This window comes from Cherax quadricarinatus, chromosome 53 (genome assembly GCF_038502225.1).
Source record: "Cherax quadricarinatus isolate ZL_2023a chromosome 53, ASM3850222v1, whole genome shotgun sequence".
NCBI classification, from domain to species: domain Eukaryota; kingdom Metazoa; phylum Arthropoda; class Malacostraca; order Decapoda; family Parastacidae; genus Cherax; species Cherax quadricarinatus.
The window spans coordinates 2,481,152-2,507,071 of NC_091344.1; the positions used below are offsets into that span (position 1 = coordinate 2,481,152).

Consider the following 25,920-nt stretch of genomic DNA (forward strand, 5'->3'; position numbering starts at 1 on the left):
GGTAGGGCACCATACAACGAGTACTGCATCATACAATCAGTACTGCATCATACAACCAGTACTGCGTCATACAACCAGTACTGCATCATACAACCATTACTGCATCATACAACCAGTACTGCATCATACAACCAGTACTGCATCATACAACCAGTACTGCATCATACAACCAGTACTGCATCATACAACCAGTACTGCATCATACAGCCAGTACTGCATCATACAGCCAGTACTGCATCATACAACCAGTACTGCATCATACAACCAGTACTGCATCATACAACCAGTACTGCATCATACAACCAGTACTGCATCATACAACCAGTACTGCATCATACAACCAGTACTGCATCATACAACCAGTACTGCATCATACAACCAGTACTGCAACATACAACCAGTACTGCATCATACAATCAGTACTGCATCATACAATCAGTACTGCATCATAAAAACATAAGAAAGAAGGAGCACAACAGGAAGTCTACTGGCCCACATTAGGCAGGTTTTTCTCAAACCCACTGACAAAAATATTTTCCCAAACCATTTACAGTGGTCCATAAGCATGCATTGGTTAACGTGTGAATAAATATGCGTCTACATTGGTCAACATGTGGCTAAACATGTGTCTATATTGGTTAACATGTGGCTAAACATGCGTCTACACTGGTTAACATGTGGCTAACCATGCGTCTACATTGGTTAACATGTGGCTAAACATGTGTCTATATTGGTCAACATGTGGCTAAATATGTGTCTACACTGGTTAACATGTGAATAAATATGCGTTTACATTGGTTAACATGTGGCTAAACATGCGTCTACACTGGTTAACATGTGGCTAACCATGCGTCTACACTGGTTAACATGTGGCTAACCATGCGTCTACATTGGTTAACATGTGGCTAAACATGTGTCTATATTGGTCAACATGTGGCTAAACATGTGTCTACACTGGTTAACATGTGGCTAACCATGCGTCCACATTGGTTAACATGTGGCTAAACATGCGTCTACATTGGTTAACATGTGGCTAAACATGCGTCTACATTGGTTAACAGTTGGCTAAACATGCGTCTACATTGGTTAACAGTTGGCTAAACATGCGTCTACATTGGTTAACATGTGGCTAAACATGCGTCTACACTATTTAACATGTGGCTAAACATGTATCTACATTGGTTAACATGTGGCTAAACATGTGTCTACATTGGTTAACATGTGGCTAAACATGCATCTACATTGGTTAACATATAGCTAAACATACGTCTACACTAGTTAACATGTGGCTAAACATACGTCCACATTGGTTAACATGTGGTTAAATATGCGTCTACATTGGTTAACATGTGGGATAATATACCTTTACAATAGTTAATGTGTGGTTAAATATACGTCTGGATCAGTTATTGTGATTATCATAACTGGATGTAGGTGACTCGTCACACCCCTTCCTCCCCACCTCCAATAACCTAACTAACCCTGAACTTACCTAACCTAACTAACCCTGAACTTACCTACCCTAACCTAACCTAACCTAACCTTACCTTACCTAATCTTACCTAACCTAACTAACCCTGAACTTACCTAACCTAACTAACCCTGAACTTACCTACTCTAACCTAACCTAACCTTACCTAATCTTACCTAACCTAACTAACCCTGAACTTACCTAACGTAACCTAACCTAACTAACCCTGAACTTACCTAACCTAACTAACCCTGAACTTACCTAACCTAACTAACCCTGAACTTACCTACTCTAACCTAACCTAACCTTACCTAATCTTACCTAACCTAACTAACCCTGAACTTACCTAACGTAACCTAACCTAACTAACCCTGAACTTACCTAACCCAACTAACCCTGAACTTACCTAACCTAACTAACCCTGAACTTACCTACCCTAACCTAACCTAACCTTACCTAATCTTACCTAACCTAACTAACCCTGAACTTACCTAACCTAATCTAACCTAACTAACCCTGAACTTAAGTAACCTAACCTAACTTAACCTAACCTAACCTAACTAACCCTGAACTTACCTAACCTAACCTAACTAACCCCGAACTTACTTAACTTAACCTAGCCTAACCTAACTAACCCTGAACTTACCTAACCTAACCTAACTAACCCTGAACTTATCAAACCTAACCTGACTAACCCTGAACTTACCTAACCTAACCTAACCTAACTAACCCTGAACTTTCCTAACCTAACCTAATCTAACTAACCCTGAAATTACCTAACCTAACCTAATCTTACCTAACCAATCTGGATTAGATCTAGCCTAATATTAACTCAGTTATACTGATTGGACCTAACTTAACCTAATATAATCTAAACTAACCTAACCTAAATAAAATAAAAAATAATAAATATTAAATATGGGTATTCTTATTATTATTATTATTATTATTATTATTATTATTATTATTATTATTATTATTATTATTATTGGTGTTATTATTATTATTGGTATTATTATTATTATTATTATTATTATTATTATTATTATTATTATTATTATTATTATTATTATTATATGTATGACTTCTTGAGGTCATACATCGTCCGGTTAATTAGGGAATAGGAGATAATTATATTTGATCGGAGGAAAGCGAGGGCAGCTCTTGTTCCTTAAATCAAGAAGAAAGCGTACGACAACGAACGGTGTAAGATGATGATTTGAAGGTGAAATGAGACGGTCCCTTCAGAGGAGGTTCACTGACGTCGGTTAGGGCTCTTGATTAAAGGAATTTAACACAACCATCCCTTCTCATTGAATGTGACTGCCTCCCATTGCCCTAGGTTCTGTATGACCCCCCATTGGTTTAGCGCTTACCCCCATGGTTGTAATAATAATGATGTATGAAGTGGTGTGTGGCGCTCCTGTGGAGATTGATCACTTGTCTCGACCTTTACAGACTGATCAAGGACGGTCTGTGTGACAGGAACACAGCGCCCTCTGTCTCAGCCATCTCCAGACTCCTCAGAGGCAAGGATGACGACGACGATACCAAGAAACCCAAAGATGGTGAGTACTTATCTCAGTCTGAGTACCTCTTACTGTCTGAGTACTTCCCTCAGTCTGAAATACTTCTCTGTTTCTCTTCCGGGCAGTAAAGGGTGGTAGGGGTTGGGGTTGTAACATTGCAAGGGAGAGAATACTGAGGTATCCAGGGAAGAAGTCGTACACTTGTAGAAAAGAGAAGCAAGGAATTTTTATTAAATTCAGCAGGAAATGTTGAAACTGTTGGAGTAATAAAGTGCTGGGGAAAGGGACAATTTTCTTGGGACAAGAGCCCTCATCGGCATCAACGTCTCTTCCCCCTCCTTCCCCAGCTTTCCCTTCCATCAACTGGATAAGCGGTGAGAAGTGTCACTGACTGAGGCCTCCATAGCTCAGGATGGTAAGTACTTCTGGCACTCTCTGGATATCTAAGTAGGAGGAGTGAAGGTCCGGGTGCCAGTGTGGTACTGACTACCTGGTGATAGTTCCAGGAAAGTCATCACTCCTGTGGCCCGGTCCCAGGCCAGACCTCTTGGTGAGTGACTTGCTCAGTGAATACCTCCTGTAACTGCAGTGGTTAGAATAACAAGAGCAACACCAGGATATCCTAATCATGAAGACGTTTTGTCAACCAGTGAATTTCTCGATTCAGTACACAGAATATATACTGGAAGCTGTGGAAGATGAGATAATTAGTCCATCAACCTTAACTGATGTTCAGTCCCTCTGCCTTGATCACTCTGAAGCAGAGGCAGAAGGATGGGCTAATATATCCTGGAGACAGAAGAAAGGTGCAGCAGTTGCAAATATCATCATAGGTGAGTGGAACCAACTAGTGGAAGCAGGCTATGCCCATGAGATGGGCCAGAGGTCAGCAATAAGGTTCTAGATGACCTCACATTCTCTGTACCAAGATTCCATGGCCTTGACGTGTCACACAACTTTATACACACGCACGCACACACACACACACACACACACACATACACACACACACACACACACACACACACACACACACACACACACACACACTCTTTCTCTCTCTCTCTCTCTATATATATATATATATATATATATATATATATATATATATATATATATATATATATATATATATATATATATATATATATATATATACACATATATATACACACACATATATATGCAAAACAACCACTGTGAAAGACTAGAGAAATTCAAAGCGTTTCGTGACTACTCGCATTATCAAGGAACAATAAAAGTAATGCATCACAGGAAGGCATATAAAAGGTCTTGACCACACCTCACTATCACATCCCACAACAAAGCAACACCTGACGCGCGACTCATAAGAAAGAGAACACTGCAGTAGGCCCGCTGGCCCAACTAGACAGGTCCTTCACACAACCCACAAGTAAACTATTCTACCCAAGAATTAAGAATTTTAAAATTTATTATTTGTCCATTGTATTATTAAATTTTTCCCAAATTCTATTAATTATAAATGGATCTAATTTATATAAACCAAAGGAAATACTCATATTATTGACAAAACTGCGTTTTATGAAACAAGATTCAATTATATTCCTGTCGACCATGGACTTGCTTGATACAATTTTCTCAACTTTTTGAAAATCAATTGGATGGTTAAAATCTCTCACATGAATAAATAGAGCATTGGACTCTTGTCCAGTTCTAATGCTATATTTATGTTGTTTTAATCTTAGTTCGAGACTTTTACCAGTTTGACCGTAATAAACTTTATCGCAAATTTTACAAGGAATCTTAGACACATCCGTCAGCATTTTGGGGGGAATTCTTTATCAAAAGTTTTCTTACTGTATCAAGATTTTTAAATACAACTTTGAGATTAAAAGTCTTAAGAAGAGAAGGCATATCAACCAAGTTTTCATGATAAGGGAGAACCAACATATTTTTAGTTGAATAGGGCTGGTTGTCCCTTTTTGGATTGTAAAAAGTATTTATAGCAATTTTAAAAGATTTATCAATTACGTTTCTTGGGTATTTCAAATCATTAGCTATTTCATAAATTTTAGATATTTCCTCATCTATGAACTCTGGACTACAAATACGTAAAGCTCTCAAAAACATTAATAAGAAAACAGACAGTTTAACTCTGTCTTGATGTGAAGAATAATTGTATACATAGGAACAGTTATTTGTAGGTTTTCTGTAAATTTTGAATTTGAATTCATTATTACTCTTAATAATTAAAACATCTAGAAAAGGCAATGAGTTATTTTCTTCAAACTCAACAGTATATTTTATAAAATGAGCTAAGCTATTTAATTTACCAAGGAAATGGTGTATATCTACATTCTTGGGCATAAGACAAAATATCATCTACATATCTGAACCATTTAGCTCTATTAGGGAGGATTGTGTTAAACAGCCTTGTTTCAAAAAATTCCATGTATAGGTTACTAAGAACAGGTGAAAGAGGATTCCCCATTGCCATACCAAACTTCTGAGTGTAAAACTTATCATTACATTAAAATTTTGCATCAACAATGCAAAGTTCAATTAGTTTAATGATAGTAGGAACTGGCAATGGTAAATCATAATTAAAGAGTACTTCAAATAAGAAACTTAATAAATCATCAACAGGAACTTTCGTAAACAAAGAATAACATCAAAACTAACCATGTTAAAATCATTTAAGTCAGTCACGGAACTTAATTTATCAACTAAATCTATGTTATTTTTAACATTAAAGTTAGAAATTTTGCCAACAATAGGGCTCAAAATGTCAACAAGCCATTTGGATAATTTATATGAAACTGATCCTAAGGAGCTAATAGTTGGTCTGACTGGATTCCCTGGTTTGTGTGTTTTTATTAGTCCATACATGTAAGGTAAAGATGGATTAGTGGAAGTAAATAAACAATTTACTTCATCTTTGCCTTTCAGTAGAAGGTTTATTGTTTTACTGAAATTGCTGTTAACGGTTTCTAGAGGATTTTTTCTAAGTTTAGAATAGGTTTCAGTATGATCTAAGAGATTATTAATTTTTTCGTAGTAATCATTTTCGTTCATAATTAAGAATATAAGAACATAAGAAATAAGGAACACTGCAACAGGCCTACTGACCCATGCGGAGCAGGTCCATGTCCCTTCCCCGGATTAGCCCAATGACCCACCCAGTCTGGTCACCCCCACTCAAGGATGGAGCACTGCACCAGACCCAGCAGCACAAGCTAGTCAGGTCCAACTCACACCCACTCACACCCACTCATGTATTTATCTAACCTATTTTTAAAACTACACAACGTTTTAGCCTGAATAACTGTACTCGGGAGTTTGTTCCACTCATCCACAACTCTATTACCAAACCAGTGGTTTCCTATATCCTTCCTGAATCTGAATTTTTCCAACTTGAAACCATTGCTGCGAGTCCTGTCTTGGCTGGAAATTTTCAACACACTATTTACATCCCCTTTATTTATTCCTGTTTTCCGTTTAAACACCTCGATCATATTCCCCCTAATTCTACGCCTTTCGAGAGAGTGCAGATTCAGGGCCTTCAGTCTATCTTCATAGGGAAGATTTCTGATACATGGGATCATCTTTGTCATCCTCCTCTGTACGTTTTCCAGAGCATTTATATCCATTCTGTAATACAGTGACCAGAACTGAGCAGCATAATCTAAATGAGGCCTAACCAAGGATATATAGAGTTGAAGAACAACCTGAGAACTTTTTTTATTTATACTTCTAGGTATGAAGCCAAGAATTCTGTTAGCTTTATTACGAACACTAATGCACTGTTGTCTTGATTTTAGATTACTGCTAACCAGAACTCCTAAATCCTTTTAGCAATCAGTAGTATTAAGATCTACATCATTTAGTTTATATGTGGCATGGTTATTTATCTGTCCAACATTTAGAACTTTGCATTTGTCAATATTAAACTGCATCTGCCACTTCCCCGACCATTGCATCAGTCTATTCAAATCATCCTGGAGTGCTCTAGTGTCCTCATTAGAATGAATTGGACGGCCTATTTTGGTGTCATCAGCAAATTTGCTTATGTCGCTATTTATTCCCTCATCTATGTCGTTTATGTAAATTGTGAACAACAACGGGCCCAACACTGACCCCTGAGGAACACCGCTTGTGACGTGCCCCCATTCTGATTTCTCCCCATTTATGTAAGCTCTCTTGTAGATGAATGGTTCACAGAACAGACACGTTGATAAATTACACATGTGCAACTCTTGGGTATCTTTATTAAGGAAACGTTTAGCCACACAGTGGCTTCATCAGTCCATACACAGGAGAAGCTTGAAGAATAGGAGGAGAATGAGGTAATCAGTCCCTCAACCTTGAGTCGATGTGGTCAGTCCATCAATCTTGAGTAGAATACGGCATATGAGCGGAGAAGGAGCTTATAAACCGTAGGTAGAAGAGGTGCAGCAGTCATAGGTGGTGTCACATTTGCCCAATGTGGAAGTAGGTCGTGCCCAAGGGTTAGGCAAGCGAAGAATTCCCAAGTATTAAGATCCCAAAGTGTCGGTTCTGTGAACCATTCATCTACAATCCTGTCAGACACTGCAACTTCTTGGGATCTTAATACTTGGGAATTCTTCGCTTGCCTAACCCTTGGGCACGACCTACTTCCACATTGGGCAAATGTGACACCACCTATGACTGCTGCACCTCTTCTACCTACGGTTTATAAGCTCCTTCTCCGCTCATATGCCGTATTCTACTCAAGATTGATGGACTGACCACGGTAGGGTTATAATTGAAAGAATTAGAGGTAAGACAGAATGTAGGATTGCGGATGAGCAAGGAGGTTTCAGAGTGGGTAGGGGATGTGTAGATCAAGTGTTTACATTGAAGCATATATGTGAACAGTATTTAGATAAAGGTAGGGAAGTTTTTATTGCATTTATGGATTTAGAAAAGGCATATGATAGAGTGGATAGAGGAGCAGTGTGGCAGATGTTGCAGGTATATGGAATAGGTGGTAAGTTATTAAATGCTGTAAAGAGTTTTTATGAGGATAGTGAGGCTCAGGTTAGGGTGTGTAGAAGAGAGGGAGACTACTTCCCAGTAAAAGTAGGTCTTAGACAGGGATGTGTAATGTCACCATGGTTGTTTAATATATTTATAGATGGGGTTGTAAAGGAAGTAAATGCTAGGGTGTTCGGGAGAGGGGTGGGATTAAATTTTGGGGAATCAAATTCAAAATGGGAATTGACACAGTTAATTTTTGCTGATGATACTGTGCTTATGGGATATTCTAAAGAAAAATTGCAAAGGTTAGTGGATGAGTTTGGGAATGTGTGTAAAGGTAGAAAGTTGAAAGTGAACATAGAAAAGAGTAAGGTGATGAGGATATCAAATGATTTAGATAAAGAAAAATTGGATATCAAATTGGGGAGGAGGAGTATGGAAGAAGTGAATGTTTTCAGATACTTGGGAGTTGACGTGTCGGCGGATGGATTTATGAAGGATGAGGTTAATCATAGAATTGATGAGGGAAAAAAGGTGAGTGGTGCGTTGAGGTATATGTGGAGTCAAAAAACGTTATCTATGGAGGCAAAGAAGGGAATGTATGAAAGTATAGTAGTACCAACACTCTTATATGGGTGTGAAGCTTGGGTGGTAAATGCAGCAGCGAGGAGACGGTTGGAGGCAGTGGAGATGTCCTGTTTAAGGGCAATGTGTGGTGTAAATATTATGCAGAAAATTCGGAGTGTGGAAATTAGGAAAAGGTGTGGAGTTAATAAAAGCATTAGTCAGAGGGCAGAAGAGGGGTTGTTGAAGTGGTTTGGTCATTTAGAGAGAATGGATCAAAGTAGAATGACATGGAAAGCATATAAATCTATAGGGGAAGGAAGGCGGGGTAGGGGTCGTCCTCGAAAGGGTTGGAGAGAGGGGGTAAAGGAGGTTTTGTGGGCGAGGGGCTTGGACTTCCAGCAAGCGTGCGTGAGCGTGTTAGATAGGAGTGAATGGAGACGAATGGTACTTGGGACCTGACGATCTGTTGGAGTGTGAGCAGGGTAATATTTAGTGAAGGGATTCAGGGAAACCGGTTATTTTCATATAGTCGGACTTGAGTCCTGGAAATGGGAAGTACAATGCCTGCACTTTAAAGGAGTGGTTTTGGATATTGGCAGTTTGGAGGGAGATGTTGTGTATCTTTATATGTATATGCTTCTAAACTGTTGTATTCTGAGCACCTCTGCAAAAGCAGTGATAATGTGTGAGTGTGGCGAAAGTGTTGAATGATGATGAAAGTATTTTCTTTTTGGGGATTTTCTTTCTTTTTTGGGTCACCCTGCCTCGGTGGGAGACGGCCGACTTGTTGAAAAAAAATATATATATAAAGAGAGAGAGAGAGAGAGAGAGAGAGAGAGAGAGAGAGAGAGAGAGAGAGAGAGAGAGGGAGAGAAAGTGTGTGTTTAGCAACAATTTCTTTAATATGATAGAAAGTTTAAAAAACAAATCGGTAAAGGGACATATATGGTACCCTGAGTGTGCGGAACTTCTCTCATTTACTTTTCCCGACTTTCTATTTAATATTTATATTTCTTCCTAGACGAAGAAAAAATATATACATTCAGGTGAACTAAAACTGTTCGTCTGTAATTTTAAAATTTGTGCTGCGTGTTGTGATTGATTGGGTAATATTATAGTACTTTTCTGAATCAAGATTGTCATGCGATTTGATCATTTGAAATACTTGTATTAAGAGCCCTCTGTCTTACTCTTACACGGCTGAATAAATGCCTGGAATAAAGGCTGCAAGTCAGCACTTGGCAGTAGACAGACAGCAAAGAGTCTTTTGTTTTTTACGGTTTACCCACTGTGGACTTTCATAATAATAACAATCATAATAAAAATAATAATAAAAATAACAATATTAATAATAATAGAAATATAATAATAATAATAATAAAAATAATAATAATAATAATAATAATAATAATAATAATAATAATAATAATAACAATAATAGTAATAATAATAACACTAATAATAAAAAATAATAATGCAAATAATAAAAATATTTTTTATTAACGCATCGGCGGCTTCCCACCAAGGCAGGGTGGCCCGAAAAAGAAAAACTTTCATCATCATTGGCCCCCATCACTGTCTTGTCAGAGGAGTGTTTACACTACAGTTATAAAACTGCAACATTAACACCCTTTAGAGTGCAGGCACTGTACTTCCCATCTCCAGGACTCAAGTCCGGCCTGCCGGTTTCCCTGAATTTCTTCATAAATGTTACCTTGCTCACACTCCAAGAGCACGTCAAGTCCTAAAAATCATTTGTCTCCATTCACTCCTATCTAACACACTCACGCATGCTTGCTGGAAGTCCAAGTCCCTCGCACACAAAATCTCCATTACCACCTCCCTCCAACCTTTCCAAGGCCAACCCCTACCCCGCCTTCCCTCCACTACAGATTTATACACTCTCGAAGTCATTCTATTTCGTTCTACCCTCAGTCCTCTAGATAATAATTTTGGTAATCCCACACCTCCTCCTAATCTCCAAACTACGGACTCTCTGCGTTACATTCACTTCACACCACATACTGCCCTCAGGCATGACATCTCCACTGCCTCCATTCACCACCCATGCTTCACACCCGTATATGAGGGTTGGTATAACTATTCTCTCATTCATTCCTCTCTTTGCTTCCATGGATAAAGTTCTTTCTCTCTACAGACTCCTCAGTGCACCACTCACCTTTTTCCTCTCGTTAATTCTATGGTTCGCCCCATCTTTCATAGACCCATCTGCTGACACGTCCACTCCCAAATATATGAATACATTCATCTCCTCCATACTCTCTCCCTCCAATCTGATATCCAATCTTTCGTTTCCTAATGTTATCCTCATCACCTTACTCTTTCTTATATTCACTTTAAATTTCCTTCTTTTACATACCCTTCCACACTCATCCACCAGCCTCTGCAACTTCTCTTCAAAATCTCCCAGATGCACAGTGTCATCAGCAAAGAGCAACAGTGACAACTCCCACTTTGTGTTAGATTCTTTATCTTTTAACCCCACACCTTCTGCCAACACACGAGCATTCACTTCTCTTACAACTCCATCTAAAAAAAATTTAAACAACCACGGTGACATCGCACATCCCTGTTTAAGGCCTATTTCTACTGGGAAATAATCTCCCTCTCTCCTTCATACTCTAACTGACCCTCATTATCCTCGTAAAAAATCTTCACTGCTTTCAATAACCTACTTCCTCTTCCATACATTTGGAACATCTTTCACATTGCCCCCCTATCCATCCTATTATACGCTTTTTCCAAATCCATAAATGCCACACAAACCTCTTTACCCTTTATCAAAATACTGTTCACCTATATGTTTCACTGTAAACACCTGGGCTACACACCCCCTACCCTTCCTAAGGCTTCCTTGCTCATCTGCTATCCTACTCTCTGTCTAACTCTTAATATTAATAATAATAATAATAATAATAATAATAAAATAATAATAACCTAATAATAAAATTAACAACAATAATAATAATAATACTAATAACAATAATAATAATAATAATAATAATAATAATAATAATAGCAATAATAATAATAATAGCAATAATAATAATAATAGCAATAATAATAATAATAATAATAATAATAATAATAATAATAATAATAATAATAATAATAATAATAATAATAATAATAGCAATAATAATAATAATAATAATTATAACTCTGTCTCCATCACTTTGTGTCTCCCGTGTCCAGCCATTCTGGACATGATAGTCTCCAGCCGAACTTAAGATACATGAAGTGCGAACATTTTCCTCTGCTATGTATCACCACAATGGGAGATGCTGGGGCATTTGCCTGACAGACTTGCTGAAAAAATGGACACTGCGAGTCATTCACGGTTTTCACAATAACGATTAAAAAAAAACACAAATTGAAACAAACGTTCCCAAAGGCACAAAAGAAGCCCAAAGCAGTCAAAGGAACGCCGAAAACTCCAAAATGAATTTTACACTCTGAATGGACCACTGGAAAAATTTTAGGGACAAAACACAAACATTTCTTAGGAGTAAACAAAGAGGATTCCACAGTCATTATGTCTATGAGGACAATGTGGCAGAGCCACGTGGGGTCTTCTGTCCCTTTCTTTCTCTCTCTCTCTCTCTCTCTCTCTCTCTCTCTCTCTCTCTCTCTCTCTCTCCCTCCCTCGTCTGAGTTTCTTTCTTAAAGATAGTTATCTTTTCTAAATGCTGAATAACAATATTTGCTGAGCCCTTTTTTTTACGCCACTTGAAAAAGTCATTAAATTTTGTTTGGAGAATTCTTTTGAGTGTTTGTTGGGAGAGCAGGAGGTGAGGGGGGGGGTGGAACCTAGCTGCAAGAGTTGGGTTCCTATCTCGCTATTAGTGGGCGGAGGATTGAGCCTCCAGCACTCCCATGCGCTGAATGACACACGGGTTTAACGCTTCACCTAATAATAATGATGATGCTGATGATAATAATAATAATAATAACAATAATAATTAGTCACAGAACTGGTGGATCTTGAACAAAAAACATCTTCAACAACAAGAAAAAAAAGCAAAAACTTACACAACAGCGACAACAACAACAATAATAATAAACAACAATAATAAACAATAATAACAAGAATAATAATAATAATAATAATAATAATAATAATGATGTAGTGGTTTCATCAATGAATCTCATGACTCCTGGACTGCTGTCAAGACTCTTCAGCACTCCTCTGAAACATAAGACTGCCATCAGCTGATACTTGCATGATCCAGCATGTAAGTCAACGTGTCGTCTTACAAGAGTTTCCCTTAAACACGACTGATATTCGTTTCATCAGTGCGGATCTCATAAATATGTGGTTTGTCGCTTCGATAAACAATAAAAAAAAAAAAACCCGAGAGAAAACATCCTTTAGAAACATGTTGGAACTTAAAAATCGCTGTTTAAAATTTACAATTAGTTATTGGAACCGGAAGCTTATTACACCCTGTTATTTGCATTTCTGTGTGTGTGGATACAAAGAGTTTGCCAGAGAGCAGCGAATAAATTATTAATGAGGAGAAAGGCACAATACCGTGACTGGAAGAATACATAAATAACCCGTACATAGGAGAGAGGAGCTTACGACGACGTTTTTGGTAAGATTTGGATCATTTACAAAGTCACGGTGTGACTTTGTAAATTATTAAGATTAACTCAGGTTAGCGCGCGCACTCCAGGATAAGGTAAAAAAAAAAATAGAGTATAATCTTACACAGACTAGATTTCGCCTGCATGTTGACTATCCGTTTATAGCTCGGGAAGGGAGAGGAGGAGTGGTTGCCACCTCAGCGGTCCAGTACTAAACAAAGCGTCATGGTTGGTGGCTTGATAAGTCGAGCTGTTGGCGCTGGCAGCACGCAACCCAGTGCAAGCACCTCAGCCCGCATGATCGTGAACTGCCTCAAGGAACTTGTCGGTTTCTCTTTGGAAGACAGTTTGGAGAGTCTTCGTAGAAGTATTATCATCTACATTGCTCCTGTTAAAATCACGATTACATAAAGATAATAATGAATAATTTGATATTACTGCGACTATTACTGCTACAGCTACTACTACTACTACTACTACTACTACTACTACTACTACTACTAATGCTACTAATAATGCTGCTATTGCTACTATTACTGTTACTACTAATACTACTACTACCGCTACCTACTACTTCATGCAACTTATACAACTACTACTCTATCTACCACTACTACTGTTACTATTATTATTGCTGCTACTACTTTTATTACTGCCACTACCTACTACTTCATGCTGCTGCTACTGGTGTTGTTTCTACTACTGCTGCTACTACTACTCATAATAATAATAATAATAATAATAATAATAATAATAATAATAATAATAATAATAATTTTTATTATAATAATAATAATAATAATAATAATAATAATAATAATAATAATAATAATAATAATAATAATAATAATAATAATAATAATAAAATGATATACACTTGGTTGTGATACAGTTACGTATTTACAACAAGTAGATTACAAGTATTGCGCTGAAAATAAGAGGTATCACATGTTTGAGAAGTGACACGTAATTAATCTTGGTGAATGATGTGGATTTTGTGGATATAATATTTTTATACACTGACGCTAAAATCTGACATCCATGGTTGGATAGGCTGTTGTTGGTGGGGAAGGAATCGGGGGGGGGGGGTGAATATGTAGATAATATTTCTCACCTTTTATATCTATGTAGAAAAAAGTTATGCACTAGAAGTGTGCTGCTAGTTTTCACTGTCATATTCCGTCTTAGAGAAAGAGGTTACGTACAGTACATACTGTACATAGTGCTAAAGTCTCTCAGCCTGATTTGAAACTTCATTAGGGCAATAAGAAAACTGTCAGGACTAGGGAAGGGAGGGGTGTTGTTGAGGGTCGTGAATCCTCAGATAATATCTCTCACCTCCAGGGCTGGAGATGAGGGTGATTTTGTTGGTGACGGTCGTGAAGGGTAAGGCTATCTGTAGGTCGCGTATCCTTCTATTTCTTACTGCTACCAACCTCCTCCTCTTCCAGTGATGAGACTCCATTTAAGCAGACTCCCAAAAAACCTTTGGAACATGTTTCACCTGCCCCTTTCGTCTCTTGTATTCTCCCTTATTCCTCTCTTTTCAAAATCTCTTTCCTTGAATTCCTATCTCTCCACGCCCCCAATAATTGTTGTCATACATACATATATTCATATATATGTGACTGAACATGACAGACAGACATGACTAACCCCCCCTCCCCTAAAACCAGGTAACTCTCATATACAACAAGACAGACGCACACTCCACCCAATTTTGAATTAGAAACAAGAACTTTCCGTCGACTTCGTAAATCCAGCACACCCAGTCTTGGCACCTTGGTAATTGATGTCACAATCAAGTTTAGCGCCTCGTAGCCCAACCTTACCACCCTCTCCATCTTCCATGCATATTAATATACCATTCGAACGAGTCAATTGAAACCAAGCTAATTTATTTTTTTGGTGGGAGGGGAGGAGTAATCAGATGACAATTCGAGGTAAATTGAATAGACGAGAGTGTGAATGGAATATCAATCATAAATGGAAATATAGTGACAACTTACGCGTTACTCAGTTTAAATTATTTTATCGATAAACATTACTTTGTACTGCGAGAATTTCTGCTGTTATCGATCACTTTTATTTATTACATTTACACTTGAGTAAATATTTGGTAATTCAGTCGTGCATGATAACTCTCGCTCCCTCCTACGCAATATGCGTTTTAACTTCAAATGCTCCTTATATAATGCATGTAATCGGTCGGCATTTTTCCTCTCTTATTAAGAGCTGACATTTAAGACTGTCTACTGTTGACATTTTTCCTCTCTTATTAAGAGTTGAAGTTTAAGACTGTCTACTGACTGCCAGGGTCATTAAGTACTGATGAATTATAAAGCATACTGATGAGTCCTAATAATTAGGTATACTGATAGGGTTAAGTGCGATGATGAATATTACTGATATTACTATAAGAGCTTTGCTTTCATGGTTAACCTCTAGCAACAACTGCCGGGTTGACCAGACATCCAGCAAGAAAGAACGACTTGCGAAGGAAGAACACCTGTTGAGATCAGCCAGGGTTATGGAACTGGTATGAGACTGGTCGGAGCGGGGAGCAGCGGGAAAGAGGTTGTGGACAATGACCGCTACCGCTACCGCCGCACCAGTCATTCAGATGGGGAGGGAACGCTATCGCCGCACCAGTCGTTGGGACGGGGAGCGCCAGGAGCGCTTCTGCTACCGCCGCACCAATCGTAGGGACGGGGAGCGGGAGGAACGCTGTCGCCGCACCAGTCGTCGTGACGGGGAACGGCAGGAACACTATCGCCGCAACAGTCGTCGGTGGTTCCGCTAGCTGCTCGTGGCGCCCTAGTTAGCAAGCTTTTGTTTATATAATGAAGTTTTAATTCAAAAGATTCCCTCTGATCCTGTTGCCTGACCTCCGAACACATTTTTCTGCAACAATTTTCTTGCGTGTGTGGCATTTTTGTGACGATGAATTGTTATGTTGTTGAGAGTTAGACAAGAGTGTGCTCTGATGAGAGCCGCTGGTTATACACGCTTACACCCTGACATTTAGTGCATAAAATTAATATTACCGGTTTAACGCACCTTCACACACACCTGTGATGTGTGTGTGTGTGTGTATATATATATATATATATATATATATATATATATATATATATATATATATATATATATATATATATATATATATATATATATATATATATATATATATATATATATATATATATATATATATATATATATATATATATATATATATATATATATATATATATATATATATATATGTATATATATATATATGTATATACATATATATATATATATATATATATATATATATATATATATATATATGTATATATATATATATATGTATATATATATATATATATATATATATATATGTATATATATGTATATATATATATATATGTATATATATATATATATATATATATGTATATATATATATATGTATATATATATATGTATATATATATATATATGTATATATATATATATATATATATATATATGTATATATATGTATATATATATATATATATATATATATATATATATATATATATATATATATATATATATATATGTTATTTATATATGCAACACAATCACAGACAAGCGATCTTAACAATGCAAGACAAGCCACGGGGAATGGAAATCTTCGGCTCAAGATCTTTCACACATCTCCGTGCGTCCTCAAGAGCTATGCAATGTTGTAAGAGTAGCAACAGGTGGAATGAAGGGATTCACAGACAAGCGATCTTAACAATGCAAGACAAGCCACGGGGAATGGAAATCTTCGGCTCAAGATCTTTCACACATCTCCGTGCGTCCTCAAGAGCTATGCAATGTTGTAAGAGTAGCAACAGGTGGAATGAATGGAAGTTTTCTGAGAGTGAGGTAGTGTGCTGACGTCAACCAGTTCCTCTCAGATATCTGAGAGGAACTAGCGCTCTAGATAGCTGCACCACTAAACCCACAGCGTTATCCGCCATGATGGTGCAATAGCGTAGAGAATGAAGAGTTTAGCTGGCTTCGTAAGAGATTGTCAATAGTCTCTTAAATAAAATTGTATAATTTAAACCAGAGATTCAGAAATTGTTCTGAATAAAACTTAATGAAATCAGTTTTAATAATGATATTATATTCAACATGTTAATTACATGGAATTTATGTGCAAAAATACAGCGTTACACACCAACTTACATCTGATGGAATTCTTATGTTACCGCAAATATACATCTAGAAATCACATTGTTTACAAAGTACCGAGAAGACACTTCCGAAAGAAGTGGTAAAATTTTTTTTATAAACAGCTACTTAACAGCATTGGTATAAGTTGTTTCGAAGAATATATAAGATGACAAAGGTTATTATCATATTTTACAACAAACAACGACCCATTTATATATATATATATTTCTAAGTTGCTTCATAAAACTCTCAAATTATCCGTAAAATCACTGTCAATCCCTCATTATGGATTTTAAAGACTGCTACCTCGTAAATCTTGTTAATCACAATAATAAATCTGTTATGTTTACGCACAGTACACGTCAAAAATATTAATGTTGAAACACTTTCTTTGACATGCTTCGGAGGATTAGAATGCTAATTAGTATATGACAGGATTCTATGCACGTGAAGAAAACCAGTCATAATACCGTGGCTACAACACTTCACAAATATCCCAGAATTTGGAAAGGGAACTTTAGATGACGTGTTGGTCCTGACTTTCATGATACACAACTGAGCAGGAAAATAGGTTAAAATTAAAAGACATGTCTGGTGACCTACCTACCTAAAGGTTGTCCGGGGGTCAAAGTGGCCTGGTAGGCAACGCTCTCGCTTCACACTGAATGTCCGTGGTTCGATCCCCGTGTTTCTTTACACCTGTTGTCACCGTTCACCTAGCAATCAAGTAGGTACCTTGGGGTTAGTAAACTGGTGTGGGTGTATCCTGAGGAATAAAATTTAAGGCACGTATGAAAATGAGACAGACACTCCTCGATGACGCACTGACTTTCTTGGGTTATCCTGGGTGGCTAACCCTCCGGGATTAAAAATCCGAAAAAGTCTTGTCTCTTTTGTCTTATCTTATCGCCGCCGCGTCCTGGTCCATGACCAGGCCTCAGACAGTCACTAGAAAAGTCAGGTGGTGAGACTTCAGGAAACAGGTCAAGAGGTGACTTGAGGTTAGCTTAGAAGAAAAAAATAATTTCGATAGGATGGAAAAGTAAGGCTATCCGCATCCTCTGGAGGATGGGGGAGGTGTTGAGGATGGGGAGGTGTTGAGGATGGGGAGGTGTTGAGGATGGGGAGGTGTTGAGGATGGGGAGGTGTTGAGGATGGGGGAGGTGTTGAGGATGGGGAGGTGTTGAGGATGGGGAGGTGTTGAGGATGTGGGTGGTGTTGAGGATGTTGGGGTGGTGTTGAGGATGGGAAAAGTGTTGAGGGGGGTAATGGTGTTGAGAAGGTGTTGAGGATGGGGGAGGTGTTGAGGATGGGGAGGTGTTGAGGATGGGGAGGTGTTGAGGATGGGGGAGGTGTTGAGGATGGGGAGGTGTTGAGGATGGGGAGGTGTTGAGGATTTTGGGGTGGTGTTGTTGAGGATGTTCGGCTGGTGTTGAGGATGTTGGGGTGGTGTTGAGGATGTTGGGGTGGTGTTGAGGATGTTGGGGTGGTGTTGAGGATGTTTGGGTGGTGTTGAGGATGTTGGGGTGGTGTTGAGGATGTTGGGGTGGTGTTGAGGATGTTGGGGTGGTGTTGAGGAAGATGGGGAGGTGTTGAGGATGGGGAGGTGTTGAGGATGGGGGAGGTGTTGAGGATGGGGAGGTGTTGAGGATGGGGGAGGTGTTGAGGATGGGGAGGTGTTGAGGATGGGGGAGGTGTTGAGGATGGGGAGGTGTTGAGGATGGGGAGGTGTTGAGGATGGGGGAGGTGTTGAGGATGGGGAGGTGTTGAGGATGGGGAGGTGTTGAGGATGTTGGAGTGGTCTTGAGGATGTCCGGGTGGTGTTGAGCATGTTTGGGTGGTGTTGAGGATGTTGGGGTGGTGTTGAGGATGTTGGGGTGGTGTTGAGTATGTTGGGGTGGTGTTGAGGATGTTGGGGAGGTGTTGAGGATGTTTGGGTGGTGTTGAGGATGTTAAGGTGGTGTTGAGAATGTTGGGGTGGTGTTGAGGATGTTGGGGTGGTGTTGAGGATGTTGGGGAGGTGTTGAGGATGGGGGAGGTGTTGAGGATGGGAAAAGTGTTGAGGGGGGTAATGGTGTTGAGAAGCGACCCAAAGTCCTAAAAGTCCTCTCTGAAACGGAGAAGAGAGAGATATATGATAATATATACCTGGACAGTACTTGAGAGTCTTGCCCCAAATATGCACACTGCTATAAAAAAAACATACTGGAGTGAGAGTGGCTTAAAAAATGAAAAATAATCTAAGTGAAAGGCAAGGGCGCCGTGGGCACCTTAAGATAACACTGTATCAACATCCTTATTCCTAGACTGTTTGTATCCTACCAGAATATAAACACTACCGGACGAAGCACAGAAGTGTTCAAGAGCACACTGGACAAGTACCTCCAATAAGTACCAGATCAACTGGCTGTGATGGATATGTTAACCAACGGGCAAACAGCAACAACAGCCTGGTTACCCAGGCAAGCCCAGACAAGCCTTGCCCAGGGCCAGGGTTGCTGGAGTAGGAAAGCTCTCAAAACCCATCAATAGCATATCAAGAGTGTATCAAAGATGGGATTGATGTTGAGGAGGGGGAGGTAGTGTCAGGGAAGGGGGTGTTAAGGGAGGGGGAGGCAGTCTCAAGGAAGGGGGTGTTAAGGGAGGGGGGTATTGTTGGAGTAGTGATGAAAATAACAGTGATGAAGAAGCAGTGCTGAGGGAAGCACTATTAAGGGGAGCTGTGCAGAAATAAAACAGTGGTAAGTGGAGCAGTGCTGAGAGAACAGTGTTAAGGGGAGCAGCGTTGAGGGGAGCAGCGTTGAGGGGAGCAGCGTTGAGGGGAGCAGCGTTGAGGGGAGCAGCGTTGAGGGGAGCAATGTTGAGGAGAGCAGTGTCGAGAGGAGCAGTGTTGAGAGGAGCAGTGTTGAGGAGAGCAGTGTTGAGGGGAGCAATGTTGAGGAGAGCAGTGTCGAGAGGAGCAGTGTTGAGAGGAGCAGTGTTGAGGAGAGCAGTGTTGAGGGGAGCAATGTTGAGGAGAGCAGTGTCGAGAGGAGCAGTGTTGAGAGGAGCAGTGTTGAGTAGAGCAGTGTTGAGGGGAGCAATGTTGAGGAGAGCAGTGTCGAGAGGAGCAGTGTTGAGAGGAGCAGTGTTGAGGAGAGCAGTGTTGAGGGGAGCAGTGTTGAGGGGAACAGTATTGAGAGAACAGCGTTGAGGGGAGCAGTGTTGAGGAGAGCAGTGTTGAGGGGAGCAGTGTTGAGGGGAGCAGTGCTGAGAGAACAGTGTTAAAGGGAGCAGCGTTGAGGGGAGCAGTGTTGAGGAAAGCAGTGTCGAGAGGAGCAGTGTTAAGAGGAGCAGTGTTGAGGAGAGCAGTGCTGAAGGGAGCAGTGTTGAGGGGAGCAGTGTTGAGGAGAGCAGTGTTGAGGGGAGCAGTGTTGAGGGGAGCAGTGTTGAGAGGAGCAGTGTTGAGGGGAGCAGTGTTGAGGGGAGCAGTGTTGAGGAGAGCAGTGTTGAGGGGAGCAGCGTTGAGGGGAGCAGTGTTGAGGGGAGCAGTGTTGAGGGGAGCAGTGTTGAGGAGAGCAGTGTTGAGGGGAGCAGTGTTGAGGGGAGCAGTGTTGAGGGGAGCAGTGCTGAGAGAACAGTGTTGAGGAGAGCAGCGTTGAGGGGAGCAGTGTTGAGGAGAGCAGTGTCGAGAGGAGCAGTGTTGAGAGGAGCAGTGTTGAGGAGAGCAGTGTTGAGGGGAGCAGTGTTGAGGGGAACAGTGCTGAGAGAACAGTGTTAAGGGGAGCAGCGTTGAGGGGAGCAGTGTTGAGGAGAGCAGTGTTGAGGGGAGCAGTGTTGAGGGGAGCAGTGCTGAGAGAACAGTGAGCAGCGTTGAGGAGAGCAGTGTCGAGAGGAGCAGTGTTGAGAGGATCAGTGTTGAGGAGAGCAGTGTTGAGGGGAGCAGTGTTGAGGAGAGTAGTGTCGAGAGGAGCAGTGTCGAGAGGAGCAGTGTTGAGAGGAGCAGTGTTGAGAGGAGCAGTGTCGAGGGGAGTAGTGTCGAGGAGAGCAGTGTTGAGGAGAGCAGTGTCGAGAGGAGCAGTATCGAGAGGAGCAGTGTCGAGGGGAGCAGTGTCGAGGGGAGCAGTGTCGAGGGGAGTAGTGTCGAGGGGAGCAGTGTCGAGGGGAGCAGTGTTGAGGGGAGCAGTGTTGAGGGGAGCAGTGTTGAGGGGAGCAGTGTTGAGGGGAGCAGTGTTGAGGGGAGCAGTGTTGAGGGGAGCAGTGTTGAGGGGAGCAGTGTTGAGGGGAGCAGTGTTGAGGGGAGCAGTGTTGAGGGGAGCAGTGTTGAGGGGAGCAGTGTTGAGGGGAGCAGTGTTGAGGGGAGCAGTGTTGAGGGGAGCAGTGTTGAGGGGAGCAGTGTTGAGGGGAGCAGTGTTGAGGGGAGCAGTGTTGAGGGGAGCAGTGTTGAGGGGAGCAGTGTTGAGGGGAGCAGTGTTGAGGAGAGCAGTGTTGAGGAGAGCAGTGTTGAGGAGAGCAGTGTTGAGGAGAGCAGTGTTGAGGAGAGCGGTGTTGAGAGGAGCAGTGTTGAGGAGAGCAGTGTTGAGGAGAGCAGTGTTGAGGAGAGCAGTGTTGAGGAGAGCAGTGTTGAGGAGAGCAGTGTTGAGGGGGAACAGTGTTGAGGGGGAACAGTGTTGATGCAATGTGTTAACACTTCTAAACACTGTGTACACTGTGAAAATATTGTGTAAGATTTATGCAAACCTTATGTGTAAATATCGTGTGCAAACACTGTCAAGACAACAAACATTATTCAATATACACAACACTGAATAAACACAACACCGTGCGTGTAAACCCAACACCGCGTGAGTAAACACAACACGGCGTGTGTAAACACAGCACTTCGTGTGCAAACCCAACACCGCTCGTGTAAACAACACCGAGTGTGTAAATACAACACCGCGTGTGTAAGTACAACACCGAGTGTGTAAACACAACACCGCGTGGTGAAGCACCTCTGTATAAACAAGACACAGACATCAACGACCAATATTAACCGTCAGCAAGTAGTAACCAACACAGAGAATGGTCGTCACCCGTGTGGTGACGAGTCAACTGGTACCCTTCACAGATCACCCGTCATCCCGTCACAAGAAGGTGGACAGAAACACAAATGCTTCTTGTTGTTTGAATGACCGTGATCAAACTGTTACCTGTTATGTGTCCCTTCATGAGAGATGCCTTGGTGCTGGAAAAGGGCTCTTCATCGAAGGGAATGGAGCTTTACCTGGAGTATAACGGAGGGTATACTCCACGTAGGTTAGGAATACTCCAGGGAGGGCATACTCCAGGGATGTTAGGGAGAAATACTCCAGGGAGGATGTACTCCAGGGATGTTAGGAAGAAATACTTCCTAACATCCCTGTGACTCATCTGAGTCTTCAGTTTTCAATCGTGACCTCTAATTGCTACGTCCCATCTCTGAAACATCCTGTCTCTGTCCACCTTATCAATTTCTCTAAGTATTTTATGTTGTTATCATGTTTCCACTATCCCTCCTGTCCTTCGTCGTCAGGTCGATTTCCTTTAACCTCTCCTCGTAGCACATGCCCCTTAGCTCCGGGACTAGTTTTGTTGCAAACCGTTGCACTTTCTCAAATTTATTAACATGCTTCCAATATGGGCCTGACGTACACGATGCACAGAGACACGAACGATTCCTTACTGAAACATCAGAATGCTATTCTTAGGTTTGCCAGGCTCCCATGTGCTGCAGCAATTATTTGGTTGATGTGCACCTCGGATGTGCTCGGCATTATATTCACACGAAGTTCCTTTTTCTTGAGTAAGGTTTGTAGTCTTAGGCCCCCTAGCCTGTACTCAGTCTGTGGTCTTCTTTGCCTTTCCCCGATCTTCATGACGTTGCACTTGGTGGCGTTAAACCAAGGTATCAGGCTTGCAACCTGTTCAGATCTCTTCGTAGTCCCGACTGATCCTCATCCGACTGAACTCTTCTCATTAGCTTCACATCGTCTGCAAACAGGGACTTTTCTTCCGTCATGTCCTTCACATATACTAGAAACAGGGCTGGTCCTAGGACTGACCCCTGCGGAACCCCTCTCGTCACAGGCTCCCACTCTGACGCCTCGTCACGTACCATGACTCATCGCCTCCCTGTCAGGTTTTCTTTGATCCATTGCAGTGTGCTTTCTGATATACATGTCTGATCCTCTTGTTTTTTCAAGGTGTTGAAAGCCTTCTTGTAGTCCAAGAAAATGCAGTCTATCTACCCCCTCTCTCTCTCTCTCCTGACTTACTTCCATTTCCTTGTCACAAATCTCCAGTAGGTTTGTTACACAGGATTTCCCTTCCCTGAAACCGTGCTGGTTGTTGTGTAAAAGCTTGTTCCTTTCTAGGTGCTCCACCACTCTTCTGATAATCTTCTCGATGACTTTGCATACTACACACGTCAGTGACACTGTTCTGAAGTTTAATGCCACGTGCCTGTCTCCTTAATTAAAAACTGGGACTACATTTGTTGTCTTACGTATGTCAGGTAGTTGCCCAGTTTCGATGGATGTGTTGAGGATCATTGTTAGTGGCACACACCGTGCCTCTGCTTCCTCTCTCAGGACCCATGGAAAGATGTTGTCCAGCCCCAGGTTGTATGTACTGTGTCCAGGACTTGTTGTTGTACCCCACCATACCGACTTTCCGGAATCCTTTCTGTCTCCAGTGAAAATACTTCCTTAAACCTCGTGTTGAGCTCTTCACATAATTCTCAGTGGTTTCTTGTGAACTCCCCTCCTTCCTTCCTTCCTCATCCTGATTACCTGTTCTTGACTACTTTTTCCTCCTGATGTGGTTATACAGCAGCTTTGGGTCAGACTTGGCTTTCGAGGCTATGTCGTTTTTGTAGTGTTGCTGGGCCTTCCTCCTTATCTGTGCATATTTGTTTCTGGCTCTTCGACTAATCATTTCTTTATTTTCCTGGGTCCTTTGTTTTCTTTGCTTTTTCCATTCTCTAGCACTCTTAGTTTTGGCCTCTCTACACCTGTGGGTGGACCAAGGGCTCTTTCTCATCATTTTATTTTTTCTGTTGCCCTTGGGAACAAACATCTTCTCTGCCTCTTTGCATTTTGTTGTCAAGTGGCTCATCATTTCGTTTTACTGATTTTCCCACTATGTATTTCTCTTTTCCGCTGAAACTCATGCAGGGAATTCCTCATGCCTGTGTAGTCCCTCCTTTTGTATTTTTGCTTCTCCCGTTCTACCCTGCTTCCCTCTGCACTTGTAACTCTGCTATATATTCGAAGCTCAGGAACTAAAGGGCCTTTCGTATGTGATGTCCTCGATGTCTGGACTACTCACGGTGAATATGAGGTTCAGTCTTGTTGGTTCATAGAGTGTGTGTTTGTGTGTGTGTGTGTGTGTGTGTGTGTGTGTACTCACCTAATTGTGGTTGCAGGGGTCGATTCATAGTTCCTGGCCCTGTATCTTAACTGGTCGCTACTGGGTCCACTCTCTCCCTGCTCCATGAACCTTATCATACCTTTTCTTAATGCTCTGTATGATCCTGCCTCCATTACATCACTCTCCAGACTATTCCACTTACTGACAACTCTATGACTGAAGAAACACTTCCTAACATCCCTGTGACTCATCTGGGTCTTCAACTTCCAATTGTGACCCCTTGTTGCTGTGTCCCATCTCTGGAACATTCTGTCTCCGTCCTCCATGTCAATTCCTCTCAGTATGTCGTTATCATGTACTCACTCTCTTTCTTTTCCTCCGTTGTCGTCAGGTCGATTTTCCTTAACCTCTCCTCATAGGACATAACCCTTAGCTCTTTGACTAGTCTCGTGGAAACCTTCGCATTTTTTTAAATTTCTTGACGTGCTGTGTGCGTGTGCGTGTGCGTGTGCGTGTGCGTGTGCGTGTGCGTGTGCGTGCGTGCGTGCGTGTGTGTGTGTGTGTGTGTGTGTGTGTGTGTGTGTGTGTGTGTGTGTGTGTGTGTACTCACCTAGTTGAGGTTGCGGGGGTCGAGTCCGAGCTCCTGGCTCCGCCTCTTAACTGATCGCTACTAGGTCACTTTCCCTGAGCCGTGAGCTTTATCATACCTCTGCTTAAAGCTATGTATGGATCCTGCCTCCACTACATCGCTTCCCAAACTATTCCACTTACTGACTACTCTGTGGCTGAAGAAATACTTCCTAACATCCCTGTGATTCATCTGTGTCTTCAGCTTCCAACTGTGTCCCCTTGTTACTGTGTCCAATCTCTGGAACATCCTGTCTTTGTCCACCTTGTCAATTCCTCTCAGTATTTTGTATGTCGTTATCATGTCCCCCCTATCTCTCCTGTCCTCCAGTGTCGTCAGGTTGATTTCCCTTAACCTCTCCTCGTAGGACATACCTCTTAGCTCTGGGACTAGTCTTGTTGCAAACCTTTGCACTTTCTCTAGTTTCTTCACGTGTGTGTGTGTGTGTGTGTGTGTGTGTGTGTGTGTGTGTGTGTGTGTGTCTGTGTGTGTGTGTGTGTGTGTGTGTGTACTCACTTATTTGTGGTTGCATGGGTCGATTCATAGCCCCTGGTCCC

The 25,920-nt window shown here is 41.1% G+C and overlaps 1 protein-coding gene across 2 annotated transcripts in view; it reads left to right on the plus strand.

Moving 5' to 3' along the window:
* LOC128692418 (protein gooseberry) overlaps positions 1 to 25,920 on the plus strand; it is a 326,567-nt gene that overhangs the window by 179,347 nt on the left and 121,300 nt on the right. For both annotated transcript variants that reach the window (XM_053781592.2, XM_053781593.2), the window contains exon 4: positions 2,930 to 3,039. In XM_053781592.2, the coding sequence (XP_053637567.1) occupies positions 2,930 to 3,039 (110 nt within the window). The remainder of the gene's footprint in view (positions 1 to 2,929; positions 3,040 to 25,920) is intronic.